The sequence below is a fragment of the Thamnophis sirtalis genome, unplaced genomic scaffold, assembly GCF_051295495.1.
Source record: "Thamnophis sirtalis isolate CommonGarterSnake01/CBP01778 unplaced genomic scaffold, rThaSir2_p1.2 scaffold_12, whole genome shotgun sequence".
NCBI classification, from domain to species: domain Eukaryota; kingdom Metazoa; phylum Chordata; class Lepidosauria; order Squamata; family Natricidae; genus Thamnophis; species Thamnophis sirtalis.
Window position 1 is genome coordinate 39,795,140 of NW_028261392.1, and position 15,821 is coordinate 39,810,960.

Sequence of the window (15,821 nt, forward strand, 5' to 3'; positions counted from 1 at the left end):
GGGGGGGGTTCCTCGCCTTGAGCTGAAAAAAAAAAACAGCTGAGAAGATCCGGCCGGAGTAAATGACTCAGCTTAAGGTGATCCTCCTTCTCCGTTTACAGCCAAAAAAAAAAAACTGCAAACTACAAAGAAGAATCTAACCGTCTGAGTCCCTCCCTGCTTTTTTCTTGCCTGAAAAAAGAGATATCTAAAGATGTTAATAGATATACGAACCAGAACTCTGGGGGCAGCTCAGTTAAGCTGCCGACGACGGCGAGCCCCTCCCCTGGAAGCCCCCCGGGGTGGTCTTTGTGGAGCAGAGGCAGGACCTGGATCCACAACGCAGCAGGGATCACTACCCGATCCCCCCAAATAAGGCAGCCGCCGTGGAGGGACAGCTCAGCTTGCCAGGCTTTAAATGGCCAGAAGCAGTCATCTACCTTCCCCAGTGGCCATCCCCTTAAGACCCACGAGCAGACTTGGGCCAGGACTGGGTCGGCCTTGGTGTGGGCCACGACGTCCGCGGCCGAGAGGGGCAGGCCGGAGGAAGCAATGAAAAGGACGGACAGGGAGGGTACCGGGTGGGTCAGCATCCGGCAGGGGACAGCGGATAAGGGCATCAGCATGCCCTAGCTGCTTGCCTGGACGGTAGAGCAACGTATAGGAATACACTGCGAGGAACTCCGTCCAGTGCGTCATCCTGGGGGAGAGGATGGGAGGGGTCGGCTTGTTGCCAGCCAAAAGCCTAAGGAGCGGCTTATGGTCAGTGACAAGAGTAAAATGCCGACCATACAAATAGTCGTGAAACTTTTTAACCCCGGACACTGCAGCCAGAGCCTCCTTGTCTATCTGGCTGTAGTTGCGCTCCGCTGAGGAGAGTGTCCGGGAGTAAAAAGCCATGGGAGCCTCTGAGCCATTTGGGAGGACATGGCTCAGGACCGCCCCCAGACCGTAAGGGGAGGCGTCACAGGCTAACGTCAGCGGCAGCTTGTCACTATACTGTACTAAGACAGCTGCTAACGTAAGCGTGTCTTTGACAGCCGCAAACGCATGCACTTCGCGGCTGCCCCAGTGCCAGGCCGCGGATCGGTCGAGCAACCGATGCAGCGGCTCGACTAGTGACGCCTTATGCGGCACGAATGGCACGTAGAAATTCAAAAGCCCCAGGAACGCCTGCAGCTCCGCCTTGGAGGAGGGAGTGGGGGCGTTCCTGATGGCTGCCACCTTAGCAGGTGTAGGGTGGATTCCTTGGGCGTCAATCAAGAAACCCAAGAACTCCACCCTCGGGACAGCAACAAGCATTTGCTGTGTTTGAGTTTTAAACCCGCGCCCCTAAAATGCAGGAGGACCTTCCTAAGGATTTCGATGAGTTCTGAGCAGCTGGAAGCAGCGATCAGAACGTCATCGAAATACGGAACCACGCCAGGGAGCCCATGGAGCAGCCGTTCCATGAGGCTCTGGAAGATCCCCAGGGCCATGGAAATGCCAAATTGGAGGCGGCGGCAACGAAAAGCCCCACGATGGGTGACGATGGTCTGGGCGGCCGCCACATCGTCATCCACCAGGAGCTGTTGATAGGCCTGCACCACATCCAGTTTTGCAAATGTGCAGCCCCCTCCCCAGGAATGGAGCAGGTGCTGCACCACAGGGACTGGATAGGGGTTTGCCTGGAGGGCAAAGTTGATAGTTGACTTGTAATCGGCGCAGATCCGTACCGACCCGTCTGGCTTGACAGGGACCACAATTAGGGTCTCCCATCGCGAGTGGTCGACGGGTTCGAGTACGCCCTGCGCCAGAAGCTTATCAAGCTCAGCATCAACCTTAGCCCTTAAGGCAAAGGACACCCTGCGAGCCTTAAGCCGAATTGGAGCAACCTGGGAGTCGAGGTTGAGGGAAATAGGGGTGCCCTTGTAAGAACCCAGCTGGCCGTCAAAAACATCAGAGAACTCTAAGAGGACGTCCTCCACGGAGGAGGGAACCACCCTATGCACCCCCCCGATAGATAGCCCCAAGGCAGGAAACCAGTCGAGCCCCAATAAAGCAGGCAGGGAGTCTTTTACAATAAGAATAGGCAAACGGCCGTGAAAATCCCCATAGTCAACCCAAATAGGGAAGGAGCCCAGGGTGGGAATGATAGTCCCTGGGTAGTCCCTAAAGGAAGTGTCCACAGGTTGTAGCTGGGCACAGGAGACGTGGGGACACAGGCAGGCGAAGGCGGCCCAGGAGAGCAGGGAACGGGAGAGTCCACCTCCATTCGGCAGGACTGACCTTCCAGCTGGAGTGCGGCAGAAACCTTCCGGGCTCCGGCGGACGCCTGGCTGACCGTTTCACCGACAATCTCCGGCTGGTAGACGGTGTGGCAGTCTTCAGCCCGCTGAGCGGGCCGCGGCGGCTGGCAGCGTGGCTGCGGTTGGGCTGTTGCAGGAAAGATGGTGCGGGAAGAGAGGCACGGCAAACCTGGGCAATGTGGCCCTTCTTGTTGCAACGGCGACAGACTGTGCCTTTGAAGGGGCAAGCCGTGCAGGCATGGCGGCCACCGCAGCCCACACACCCGGTCGTGGCAGGGGCAGCGGGAGGAGGCGGTGGAGGGCGCCTAGGCTGCGCCCGGAGCTGGCCAACAACTTCAGAGCAGGGGTCTTCGGGTGGCACTAGTTCGTCCACAAGGCAGGCTTGCGCGGCAGGTGTTGGAGGAGGTGGCAGGGAGAGCTGCAAGCGTTGCATATCGGCCGTGGACTGCTCAGAGAGCTTGGCTGCTCTGGCAGATTCCATGGCCTTCTGCATTGTGATGTCGGGGTGTCGCAGGAGACGGCTTCGCAAGTTAATGTCCTTCACCCTGCACACAAATTGCTCGACCAGATTTTCATCCAAATTCTGGAAGTCACACTGGGCCGCCGTTACGCGGAGCGACTCCAGAAATTGGCTGATGCTTTCTGCCGGCTTCTGAGGGGGAAGGCGCCGGGGCATAGTGGTTCTTCAGCCGGGACATTAGTGTGTCCCAGCTGAGCTGGTACACCGGCCGCGGGGCGGCTAAAGCCCTGTCGGCCACAAACATTGCGGGCCCGCAACAACTTAAAAAGAAACTCCATTTCTCTTCCTCCGGTTGATTGTGGTTCTTGGATGCTATTAAATAGCATTCGAATCGCTCCATGAAACGTTCCCAGGTTTCACCAGCAGCTCTGAAAGGAGCGAAGGGCGGTAAGGCGGATGCCATGTTCACCACAGGTGACAATTCAGGTCAAATAGACTCAAAAGAGTGTAGATGGGGAGCGTAGAGAAAAAAAAATCAGCAGTTCGTCGCACCAGCGGTCTGACGCGGCTTAAGCGGCTATAGCTGAATCTCTTCTTGCTCCGTCCTAGGCTCTGCTTCGGCAATCGCTGGATCCTACCTTCGTTGCCAGTTTAAAGCCACAGCTGACTTTCGACCATCATTTGACGGCTGTGACCAGGGGGGGCATTTGCCCAGGTTCGCCTGGTGCGCCAGTTGCGTCCCTACCTGAATCGGGAGGCTCTCACAACAGTCACTCGGGCCCTTGTGACCTCTAGGCTGGAATACTGCAATGTGCTCTACATGGGGCTGCCCTTGAAGAGCATCCGGCAACTTCAGCTAGTCCAGAACGCAGCCGCGCGAGTGATCGTGGGTGCACCTCGGTTCACCCACATAACACCTATCCTCCGCGAGCTGCGCTGGCTACCTGTCCATCTCCGGGTGCGCTTCAAGGTGCTACTTGTCACCCATAAAGCCCTCCATGGTAGTGGGTCTGCGTACTTGAGAGACCACCTTCTGCCAATTACCTCCCTGCGACCAATTAGATCTCATAGACTAGGCCTCCTCCGAGTTCCATCTGCCAGCCAGTGCCGGCTGGCAACTACAAGGAGGAGAGCCTTCTCAGTAGTAGCTCCGACCCTTTGGAACGATCTCCCCGTGGAGATTCGTACCCTCACCACCGTCCAGGCCTTCCGCATAGCCCTTAAGACCTGGCTAGCCCGTCAGGCCTGGGGACAAAGATAATTGCCCCCACCCGAATGATGAATGAATGTTGCTCATTATTTTATTCTATGTTTTGTCTGTGCTATTGTTTTGTATATCCCTCCCTTGATTTTATGTAAGCCGCCCTGAGTCCCCTCAGGGAAAAGGGCGGCCTATAAATGTTAATAAAACCCTAAAACCCTAAACCCTAAAGGATCGAGGCAGGAATGACGCGAGAGCCAGGACTTCCAACAAGAAGTTTATTGTGGAAGAACAGAAGCTGACAGCGATTCAAAAGTATCAATTCCGCGCCAAGGTATTTATACAAGCTTTGTTTAACTGGGCAACCAATGGGAGGCCAGGTAGCGTCTAGCAACTGCTGGCGCAGTACCCTGGCCAATCAGGTTGGCTCGGCTGGCTAGCAACAGGCTATGCTGCGCCTCAGCCAATCAGGGCGCAGCCTAGACTGTTGCTGGCCTCCCGGTCGTAAGTGGAGGATTTTATGAATCCTCAACAGGGAGGTTCTTTGCTTCAAGCATAAAAAGTCTTTGTATAGTCCAATATGTTTATATGGAAGCTTACACAAGAAATATATCCATCCTTTCCATTTCCAGACAAGGCCTTGTGCTAGTGTTTTTGGGGTGGTAAATACAGTTTGTTATTACATTTGTGATGAGCCTGCTTCTGCATGGTGTTTTATTGTTTGTTCACATAGCCACGTGTTCATGTAGGCACACAGCAGTTATACTTACTTGATTGATAAGTAGCTAGGAATTGAAGTCTAACGTATCTGTAGAGAACAAAGTGGAAAAGGCTGCAATAGATATTGCCCTGAAGAGGAAAAGCATTTCTTCTTATACATTACAGATCATCTACATTAAACAGACAATATCAAGTTCTTATTTTATCATTGGCTATTAATTACTCTAAGCATCTAAATCTAATCTAATCTAAATCTAATCTAATCTAAAGTTCATGTGGAATCTAACAATATTTATTGATATTGTTTATCTGTTTTGCATGACAAAATTAAAAGGCATTTTTTTAAAAAGCTTGTCACATTATAGGAATGCAGCCTATGAGCTTAATATATGGCTTAATGTGTTGTGGGTAGTCCTCAACTTAAAACTACAATTGGAATGGGAACTTACATTGCTAAACAATGAAGTTGTTAAGTAAGTTCAGTCCAATTTTACAACCAGTTTTGCTGCGGTCATTAAGGAAATCCAGCTTTCCCCATTGACTTTGCTTGTTGGAAGCTGACTGGGAATGATGATTACATTACCCTGGGATCAGGGGTTAAATTCAGCAGGCCCTGACAGGTTCTGGAGAACCTGTAGTGGACATTTTGAGTAGTTCGGCGAACCTGCAAATACCACCTCTGGCTGACCCCAGAGTGGGGTGGGAATGGAGATTTTGCAATATCCTTCCCACAGGAGTGGGGAGGGAATGGGATTTTTGCAGTATCCTTCCCCTGCCATGCCCAGCAAGCCACGCTCACAAAACAGGTAGTAAAAAATTTTAAATTTCACCACTGCTTGGGATGCTGCAACTATCAGAAATCAAACACTTGAATTTTGATCATGTGATTACAGAGATATTGTGATGGTTGCAAGTGCATAACTTTTTTCAGCATTATCCTAACTTCAAATAATTACTAAACTAATGGTTGTAATTTGAGGGTTATCTGTATTAGAACATAGAGAAATTGGGACTGAATAGTCCCCAGTTCAATTAATTGAGGATAAGCATGTTGTATAACCTCAATCTTCATCTCCTGTCAAATCCCCAAATTTCTCACAGCTGCATTGCAGGAATACTGAATTTTGTTCCACCATTGCTAATGGAACAGCTTTTTCTTCACTTTGAGTATCTTTTGGGGGGGGGGACCTGTTACACTACTCTATAGAACTGCCACACACACAATAATATATTGCAGAATTGGAATGAGACTTAATAGAGAATTGTTTCTTTGCAGAAATTCCTAATTCAATTCTGCAACATCCAATGGATGAACTACTGGTTGAAGCAGTTGAAAAGTATGAAAAGCTGTCATACCTATTCAAAACAATTCAAAAGTTCTGACCATTCAATGCATATTGAAAGAGCCGAGGTGGCGCAGTGGTTAAATGCAGCACTGCAGGCTACTTCAGCTGACTGCAGTTCTGCAGTTCGGCTGTTCAAATCTCACCGGCTCAGGGTTGACTCAGCCTTCCATCCTTCCGAGGTGGGTAAAATGAGGACCCGGATTGTTGTTGTGGGCAATATGCTGACTCTGTAAACCTCTTAGAGAGGGCTGAAAGCCCTATGAAGCGGTATATAAGTCTAACTGCTATTGCTATATCCAGATCAACTCACATCTCTCTCTCTCTCTCCCTCTCCACCTCTGTTGTGAGTTGTTCTGGAAGAGACATGTGTATATATAAATGTTTTATACACACATATGAATTTTTGAAGCATATTGTGTCTCTTCCAGATCAACTCACAACAATCTTCTTAAATTAGTTTGGATCGAGAATAAGCAGCTGGCAAAAGTTGAGATTTGAAGTACGTCCTTTAAAAGTCATCAGTCATTTATTTGGACGCTAATCACAACTGAAAATAGAAACACATTAAAAATAAGAATTTCCTGGGTGTTTTACCACGTTAAGGAATTATAAGGAGGGTCCTCGAGTCCCGATGGAGGGTACAATAAAGAAGAACACGAGCTTCATTTCCAATATAGGCACGCTTATCAAAAGACGAACCAGAAAAGAGTACAATATTTTTGAAGATGGATTTTCCCCCCGTTTCTTGACATCGAAGTAAATGTCCAAATTCTTGCCTCGGGAGCAAAGTCTACTTAGAAGCATTTACAACCATCTCTCGACAATAAACTCTAGGAGCACCCCTTCCCTCCAGCTTAAAAAAAAAATCCCAAACGCGCCACACCCCGTGAGGCTCTCGCCTGCGGGTTTCCTATTACGGGGACATGACTCAACGCTTGTGTCTTCCCTGCTAGACATCGCGGGGAGGGGGAGGTTAACAGACATTCCCTCCGCCCCTTTGATTGGCGGCCGATATTTAGCTATTTCCCAGGATTGGTTGGTCTGTTCCCGGAGGGCAGCCCCCACAGTTTAGGGGTAGCGCAGTTTACTCTTGTTTTCGCCCAGTCCCTAACTTTGGGGTTGTTGTGTTGCAGTTCTTACGTAAGAATCGACGCTCCTTCTGCGAGGGCAGGGTGGGGGGGAAGCGGAGAACGAAAAGAGAGGAAGGCGCTTTCCTGGCGCTCTGGGCGTCTCTGAAAGTTTACATCAAGACTTGGAGAGAAGCAGCTGCTCAAAGGCCCTCGGACCCACCATGGGGAGACTCGCCCTTAGCCTCCCCTTAGCGCTTCTGCTGCTGGCGGCCCTTTGCAGAGGTAAGGCCGATCCGGAAAAAGTTGCCCGGGCCGATTTTCCTCCCACACCTTCGGTCCCCATCCGTGCAGCTGGGTGTGGTCGCTCGGTTATTTTCTTCAGTCCGGCGGGTCGCTTGATGGATCCCGCTTTGGTTCCAGCAGCCCCGCTGGAAGCTTTATGCTGCAATGCCGCGGACCATAAGGGAAGGGAGGCCATTTATAAAAGCTTTTAAAAAATTAGCTTTCGCCCTTTAAAAAAAATAAAATAGGGCTGCCACTTTTCCACCCCGGCAAAGTTAGGGACAGATTTTGAAAAATTAGTCCCCGATGACTGAGAGACATTTATGGTTCCTTGGCCTGAAATTGCGCATATTCCTTGAGGATTTTGTAATTCATAGGACTGTAACAGATTTAAGACCTGGCCTCCAGATAAACCAATGGGTTTGCAATGTTTGTTTAAATAGCATATTATGAGCAGTTCATACAAGGTCACATTTATACTCTGTATAAATACTTGGTTTAGGAACTTGAAGTCGTTGCCCAGCAAAATCCACTCCTCTTTCAATTTGGTATTTGGTATTACATAGTAGCCATAGTTCGTATTGTGTGAACCCCATTCATAGATTAGCCTTTAAGCTTTTGGGTCAAAGTAGCCTCTGAATCAAATAGTACTTGTGAAAGCAAAAGCATGAATGTTGCTAGGTCCAACTGCTGTCTATGACATTTGTGCTTGTAGATTTTTAGAGGGATCAGAAAAAAGAGTAAAGCCAAAGGAAATCTTGGAAAATCTGCAGAGAAAAATGTTATATTGTGCAGTCTTGTATTAAATGTTTGTACTATTGCATTTCAAGAAAGTCTCTGCTGAATTCTGTGGATTAAAAAGTACTTTTCTAGTGTTGAGATTTTAGTCTGCCTGTTGCTGCAAAATGACATGAATTTTTACAGAAATGTAAAGACGGATCACTGATGTGGCATATATTTTAATGAACTTCTCAGTGTCCCTAAAGTAGTATTCTGAGTGTGCATGTGTATGTGATTCAGAGTGGGATAGTGAGTAATAGGCTTGGGAGGAAGTAATCACAGAATGTAACACAGAATTATAGTATTGTGTTAACATAGATAACACAAATTACTTGATAATAATTTCATTGTGTTATTATTGTCCTAGTATTTTGAAGTTATTTTGCTCTACTTCATTAAAAGAATGTCTTAGAAAGCTAAAGTATTGTCTTATTGAGCTTTAGATATTGGCATTTTTGGTGTCAGACTTGTCTCTATGCTCAGGATTTCTATAACTGCTATAGACTCAATACTTGTATTGAAAAGTGATAGACAGGAATTGAGGGTAGTATGGTTGAATGACATTGTAACTATTAATATGGACTGATTACGAGGGCTAGCCATAAACCTTAAGTTGGTCTCATGACAACTTAACTTTCCATCGTCATGGAAATCATGACTATGATTTGGAAATTTATGACTGGGAGTCATAATGCAAGAAGAAGAAATAAAATGCAGCTTCTACATGATTTGGAATTATCCCGTCAGCTGCTCTAAACAGAAAGTTTTTCTAACCCAGAATTGCCTTTGCTTTTTGGGAAAAATGCATTAATGCCATTGAATGCAGCTGTTTTATTTTGCCTTTAATAAAAATGAAGTATTTTTAGATGTCAAAATATTTTCAGTTTACACTAATTGGAAAGTATTTTTAAAAAGTTAAAAAATAAGTATTTAATAGGTATTAATGAGTAATAATTTGGGGGGGACTAATAATTTGGAGGAAATTATATTAAAATGTAAGAAAAAACCAATTAGTTTTACCTTCAGAGCACAGAACAGTGATTACAGTACAAACCACATAGATTTTTCATATTATATTTTAAAACAGCCTAAGAAACTCAGTAACGTTATCCCTCCGTAGCATTTTAAGAGAATGGGGGTATGATTTGTCTTTTGAATACTTTTGTGCTAGCATATGCAACATTGACTCCATAGAGTTTGATATTTTGATATTGAGATATTTATAACGTTCATTGTGCTTTTTCCTTCAAACTGTTTGCAGTTAATGCTGGTCTGTGATCGTAGTAAAAATTAATTAATACAAACTGTTTGCAGTTACTGATCATTTCCAAATTATCCGCTATACAATTTAAATAGGAAAACAAGTCATTAGGGAAGCTTTCAGGGTAGTAATTTATATGAAGCCTGACCTTAGAACAATTGGTTGGTCAGTTTTAAACCCCACATCATACTTTTAAATTTCTGCAGTAAACCTTTCTAATACAAAAGTAAATGATGTTATAGGTTAGCAAATGACAAAAAGAATTATTTGTAAATAATATTTTTCTACTTAAAATAGACTTGTCATTTGAAAAGCTCCTAAAATATTTATTCTGATTATAAAAATTCCTTCCCTCTTTAGTCACATGTTGCCTTAAAAGGGTGTGGACTAGTTCATCTCTTCATTGAAGCCATTTCCCAATTAGTTCTGCATAGTTCTGTCTGGCTGATATTGTTGACCTGACTCTATAAAGTAAGCTTTCTTTTTTTTTTCAATATTTTGAGAGTTTGGTTGTATCTGCTTTACAATTAAGTAATTTAATTAATTTTTTAAATCTTTAGTTATATAACTTTGGGATTATTGAGATGTAAATTATACATTTTATATATGTTTTTTTATTTGTGCTGATAAATAAATAAAGGGGAGACTAGTATAGATCTATTTCAAGCTATTTAGCTCTCATCAGCTAGCCATACCCTTACTGGGATTTGAACCTGGCCTATATTACATCCTAGGCAAACTTCTTAGCCATTAGGCCACAGGCTCTTATCCTGTTATCAGCGAAGACAGGGTGAAAGGTATCTATTAGATTTTTTACAACGCCTGGTAAGCCCCAATTATGGGAGGAAGCTAACTGCTTCCATCATCTGTCTATCGGCTCGTCACGGCTCGTCACAAGAGTCCATCACGACAGAAACCCAACATAACAAAGGCAACAGTAAAAATGTTGGGTTTCTGTCGTGATGGACTCTTGTGACGAGCCGATAGACAGATGATGGAAGCAGTTAGCTTCCTCCCATAATTGGGGCTTACCAGGGGTTGTAAAAAATCTAATATTCATATATATATTCATATATATATATTCATATATATATATTCATATATATATTCATATATATATTAAATTCAGCATATATTCCAAGAAAAAAGCCTTAAAAGTTATTATCCCATAGTGAAAGGGCAATATAACATTTAATAGTTGTAAGCTCAACAGGCAAATATTCTATGTTTGCTTTTAAGAATCTAATTATAGGACAAGAAAACTGATTCAAAAGGCCAGCTTCTGTCAGAAGATAAGCTCTTAAACAGTTTGTCCGGTTTATGTTTGCTTTATGTAGTTATTAAGACTGCAAATAATCTACCTGGTTTCAAAGAAATATATTTCCACCCCCTGCTTAATGCAGGATGATGTGCTTTTGGGTGGAGGAAGAGAGAAGCAATTTGAGAAGACTATTATTATATTTTAAGCAGCGAGGCAAAACAATGCACTGTTGCTTGGAATAAAGTTTAAGCTGAAAACAAACTTCAGGGCGCTGCTACCCACAATGGGGCAGTGTATTATATACTTCACGGTAATTCATTATAAATAGCTTAAGCAATTCTTCATGCACTTTATCTTCCTTGCCTTTCTGCTTTTCCCCCCCTTAAATTGACTCTTGTAACAATCCTGTAATAAATTTGTTTCCCTTTTCAACAGGCAAAAAAGAAGTCTTGGATTCAAAAGCAAAAGTAGCTTGTTCCCAATGTTGCCTAAGGCAAATTTTTGTATGCTTTGTGAACAATGTGAACAAAAAATACATTTTTCTTTCTCTATAAACTTCTATGTTGAATGTTTGGTTATCATGACCATACATGAATCCCAATTTTGATGACAGAGATATAAAGGTAAATTTAGGGCAATTTTCATGAAGTTGAAAAACTTGATTTGAGTGTGACTATAGTCAGAATTGCTCTGTCTGAGGCAAAAATGCTGATGTATTTTTGTACCCATTCCTTGATAGTCACCATCTGTATAAGAAGCTAAAAGTAGAATAAAAGCAGAATAGCAGCTTCCTGTTTTTATTTCTCAGTAACTGGTATGGAAAGGCATTCCCTTGCGTTTGGAAGTTATATAACCATACTTTTATAATAATCTTCACAAATATGGAAACTAGTAAATAAAAGTGCCTCAAGTTTCTTGAAATAAAAGGCAAGATATAAATGAAATCCATTTCAATATTGTTAATGCAAAAGCAGAGAAGAGAGCACCAGAGTAGCTTAAATAGTATAGTGGCTTCTAGAGATAGTTTTTGATTTATGACCATTTAACAATAGTGTGAAGTTATAACAGCCTCAGAAAAAATGCCTTATGATCTGCCTTGAAGTTATGATGATCAAACCACACTTGCAGTCATAGATCACAATTTGGTGCTTGATAATCTGGATTACATTTGTGATGTTTGCAGTATCTTGCAGTCATGTGATCACAACTTCTGACCTTCCCAGATAGCTCCCAATAAGGAGAGTCAATTCTGGAACCCAGACTCACTTAACATTCACTTAATCACCATAGTGATTCATGTAACCATGGTAAAAATGGTAATAAAACTGTGTTGAGTCACATAATGACTTGCTTTGTGACCACACCAACTTCTGATGAAAAGACCAGTCCCAATTGGGACACAAGATGAAGACTATTCATTTGCAGTGTTGATTTGCAGTGTTGGTCTTACAGAGCACTTAGTGGTCTTCAGATTATTCACCAACATTACTAAACTTAATAGTATTTAAATATGGTTCGTTATTGGATTGGAATATGGGAAAATAGATATAATAATAACTGGCAGCCTTGTGATCAAATATAATAAATAAAATGAACTGGAGTAGTATCATCCTTTCTAATAAGGATGTACCCATAACTGAGTGCTCCTAGGGTCCAGTGAGCCTAACCCCTCTGGTTTGAAATTCATGAGGATACCTGAGATGGCTGGTATATTATTTTTATTTTTCCATAATAATCTGCTGTCTTCATCTAGGAGCTTCATTGTGTTTTCCATGGTCAAAATAGCATAGTAGATAATATCAAAAGCAACTTCCAAATCCAAAAAGACATATTTACTACATATCCTCCTGCACATTTCTTGTTAAGAGTTTTTCTATTCAGAGGACTACAATTTCAATTGTTACATTCTAAGGATCTTGGAGAAGAAAAAATTGAAAAAGATTGATGATCACTTCAGACAATCACTTATACCTCTATCAAGATTGTGTATTTATTTAGGCAGTCCTCAGTTTCAGGGACCATTGCTGAAAGTTACAACCATGCTGAAAAAATGTTATGATCAGTGCCTGCACTTACGACCTTTGCAGCATCCTTCAATCACATAATAATCATTACATTCAGTATGTGTTGTATTGTTCTGTGCCTTGACCTATTGGTTTTCTCTCCACCTCCCACTTGCATAGCAGAGATTTTGGCGAGGAAGGGATTACAAGAGAGTAAGCAGTGGAGAATAAACATCAAAGAAATGCTGTGGCATCAGCAAAACTGATTGCAGTTTGCAAACAGCCAATGTATTTCTATTGTGTTCCTGCTTACTCTCTTCCAATCCTTTCCTCACCAATTTTTCCACTCTGTGAGGAGGGGGGATGAAGTAAGAGAAATTGGCCTAAAGAAATCACTTCTTCTTTCTCCCTTCACTTAATGACAGAGATGCCAGTTATAATTTGGTTGCTAAACAAGGACTACCTATAAAGTTTATTGCCATTGCCTAAGAAAGTGGGTTATAAAGCAGAAGTGAATATAGTATTACATTGCCATTTCACACTTGATTATTCATGGGGTGTGTGTGTGTTTCAAAACAATCTGTAAAACTGCCTGTCAGTTTTATGAATAGCAGTTATATGAAGATTCATTTTCAAAAGAAAATTAATTGAGCCAAAAAATGGCTAAGAGTTTGTTTGTCCCTTTTTATTCCATGACATCCTTGAGCTGATGTCACCTTAGTGATGAGTCTCCCATTTTTCAGTCAGTTTGAGGAGCAAGGGCAGTCTTTGTTTTGTTGTTGTTTTGTTGTTTTCTATAACAGGCTGCTCTGGAGGATTATGCACTAGTTTGAACTTTTGAAAAGTGGAAGATAATAGTCCAACACTTTTAAAATAGATTAAGTTGATGAACAGATTGCCTTGAAAATCAGTTCTTATTTTGATACAGCCATTCTTTGTTTGGCAACTACCTATGGTGGTAACAGTGCTATAAAATTCATTTTCCAACTCACACTCACATTTACATCTGACAACAAAATCCTTCAGTGTGAAACTGATCAAGGTCTATTCAATTAGCACTCAAAACAACTCATTAAGGTCACAGAGTTGAGCTTGTCAGCTTGCAGTTAGTAGTTTTTAGGAGAGTGCTACTTAGTGGAAAAAAGGCAGCTAAAAGATAGCTTGTTTATGCAATCTTTCCACTTTGTGAGAAGGGGAAAAAACAGATCAGGCAGATGACAAGAGAGCTTTATCTGAATAAAAGTTCAGCAACCAGTAATCTTTCAGTATCTTTACCTCTTGCTCTCCCTGTTTTAATCATTGGTGTTTGTTTTTTATTATTTATATCCTGTCTTTATTATTTTAACAAATAACTCAAGATGGTAAACTTATGTAATATTGCTTCCTCCTCCTATTTTCCCCACAGCAGTAACAACCCTGTGAGGTGAGTTGGCTGAGACAGAATGGTCACCCAACTGACTTTCAGGACTAAGAAAGGATTAGAACTCACTGTGTCGCAGTCTATAGTTGTGATAGTGAACCTATGGCACATGTACCAGAGGTGGCATACAAATCCCTCTCTGTGGGCACGCGTGCCATCGCCCCAATTCAGCCAGCTGGTCCTCTGGGTTCTGAGGCGCGCATGTGTGCCAGCCAGCTGGTCATCAGGTTTCCAGCACTCTGGCGCATGTGTGCGCTGTCCGGTTTGGGCACTAAAAGTTTTGCCATCACTGGTCTATAGCCTTGTGCCTTAATCAAGGAGCTTGGTTGCTAATCAAGGAGAGGGTGTGCATGATTTTTTGATAGCACTACAAAGAGATTGTGGGAATTGTATTTTACACACAAGTTCTATATTTCTCATCTATGTCAGTGTTGTATTTGCATTTATATGTTTTAGTTGTTACTTGCAGTTTTGAATAAAAAAGAACATGAATTCCAAAGGCAGGAAATAATAATCTTAGTTTTGCAAAATACTTACAATAACCAAAAGAGATAAATAAAAAAAACTTTTAAAAGATTTTTTTCTTAATGCTATGTTTGAGGCTTAAAGAATGTTACACCTTGTTTCAAGTAAATGAAAGGAATTATTTTATCTTTGATTACAAGAGAATTAATTTGCTTTAGTGCATACATGAAAGGATAGTACCTTGGTGGATAATATTTTCATAATCAGTGTTTCTGTATGTCTTGAATAATCCAATGGGTTTTATCCCCTTCCTCCAAATCTGTGTTACAAAATGGATTGCAGGATTAAAAAATAAATCATCCCACATAGTTCGTGGGCCTTGCTGGAATTAATAAAGCTACATTTCAACATATACAGAAAACATTAACTTTGAGAAATTGGAGTTAATAACAGAAATTGTAATTAATAATAACAAAATATCCATTAGTGCTTAAACGGAAACTTTTTAAAAAAGCGCTAAGAATGAACCTCATGTGGATTAAGGCCATATCTATTTCATGATAATTAAATTTAAAAAGTTCTACTTTTTAAAAAAAAGTCTGCTTCCATTGGTGGAATCTTTAATTATAGACATGTAATTCCAGTTCTTTGGTCATTTTTATTATTTTTTTTCTGCAATTTTTGTAAAGATCCAATATATTTTTGAGATGTGATATTATTCACAGTCTAAAAGATATATGACAATTTCCATTTTATAGCCATTTTTCCTCATTTAGATTGTATTATAAAATTTTATTTTTATCCTCAAGTATTGTTTAATATTTTAAATTTTAAATTATTAAATTTAGGGCCAGCTTTCTGCTGAGTTAATCACTCAAATTAGCTTGTTAAATGAAAAACAAGACAGTTGCCAGTTTTCAGAATGTTGGAAGAAATATCTATCTGGTTCAGTTCCACTGGAGACAAAATGGAGGTTGGAGGTTGTCTTTTTAATATTTCTCAAAATATTTCATTCTTCTAGGAGAGGAGTGGGTGCTAACTTTCTTCAAGAGGTAGGCAAGGTTTGGAAAGAGAAGGTTCTAGGTATTGTGGAAAGTATTTTAATGCAATTAGGGTATTGTAACAGAAGTTGTATTAGCTAGAAGTTATATATAACACTATGTAGCTCAGACTCCAGTGCAAATTTAATGATAACACTGTGAAACAAAAAACAGATCTTTCTGAAAGAATAAAGTTCCATCCAAAATAGGTTTTGTATCAAGTTCCAAATCCAATTTTCTATTTA

The 15,821-nt window shown here is 42.1% G+C and overlaps 1 protein-coding gene across 1 annotated transcript in view; it reads left to right on the forward strand.

The window, feature by feature from the left end:
• Positions 1–6,976: 6,976 nt before the first annotated feature.
• Positions 6,977–15,821, forward strand: part of LOC106538272 (uncharacterized) — a 37,755-nt gene continuing 28,910 nt past the window's right edge. Inside the window, exon 1 of the mRNA XM_087726595.1 lies at positions 6,977–7,346. Coding sequence (XP_087582721.1) covers positions 7,286–7,346 — 61 coding nt within the window. The 5' untranslated portion in view covers positions 6,977–7,285. The remainder of the gene's footprint in view (positions 7,347–15,821) is intronic.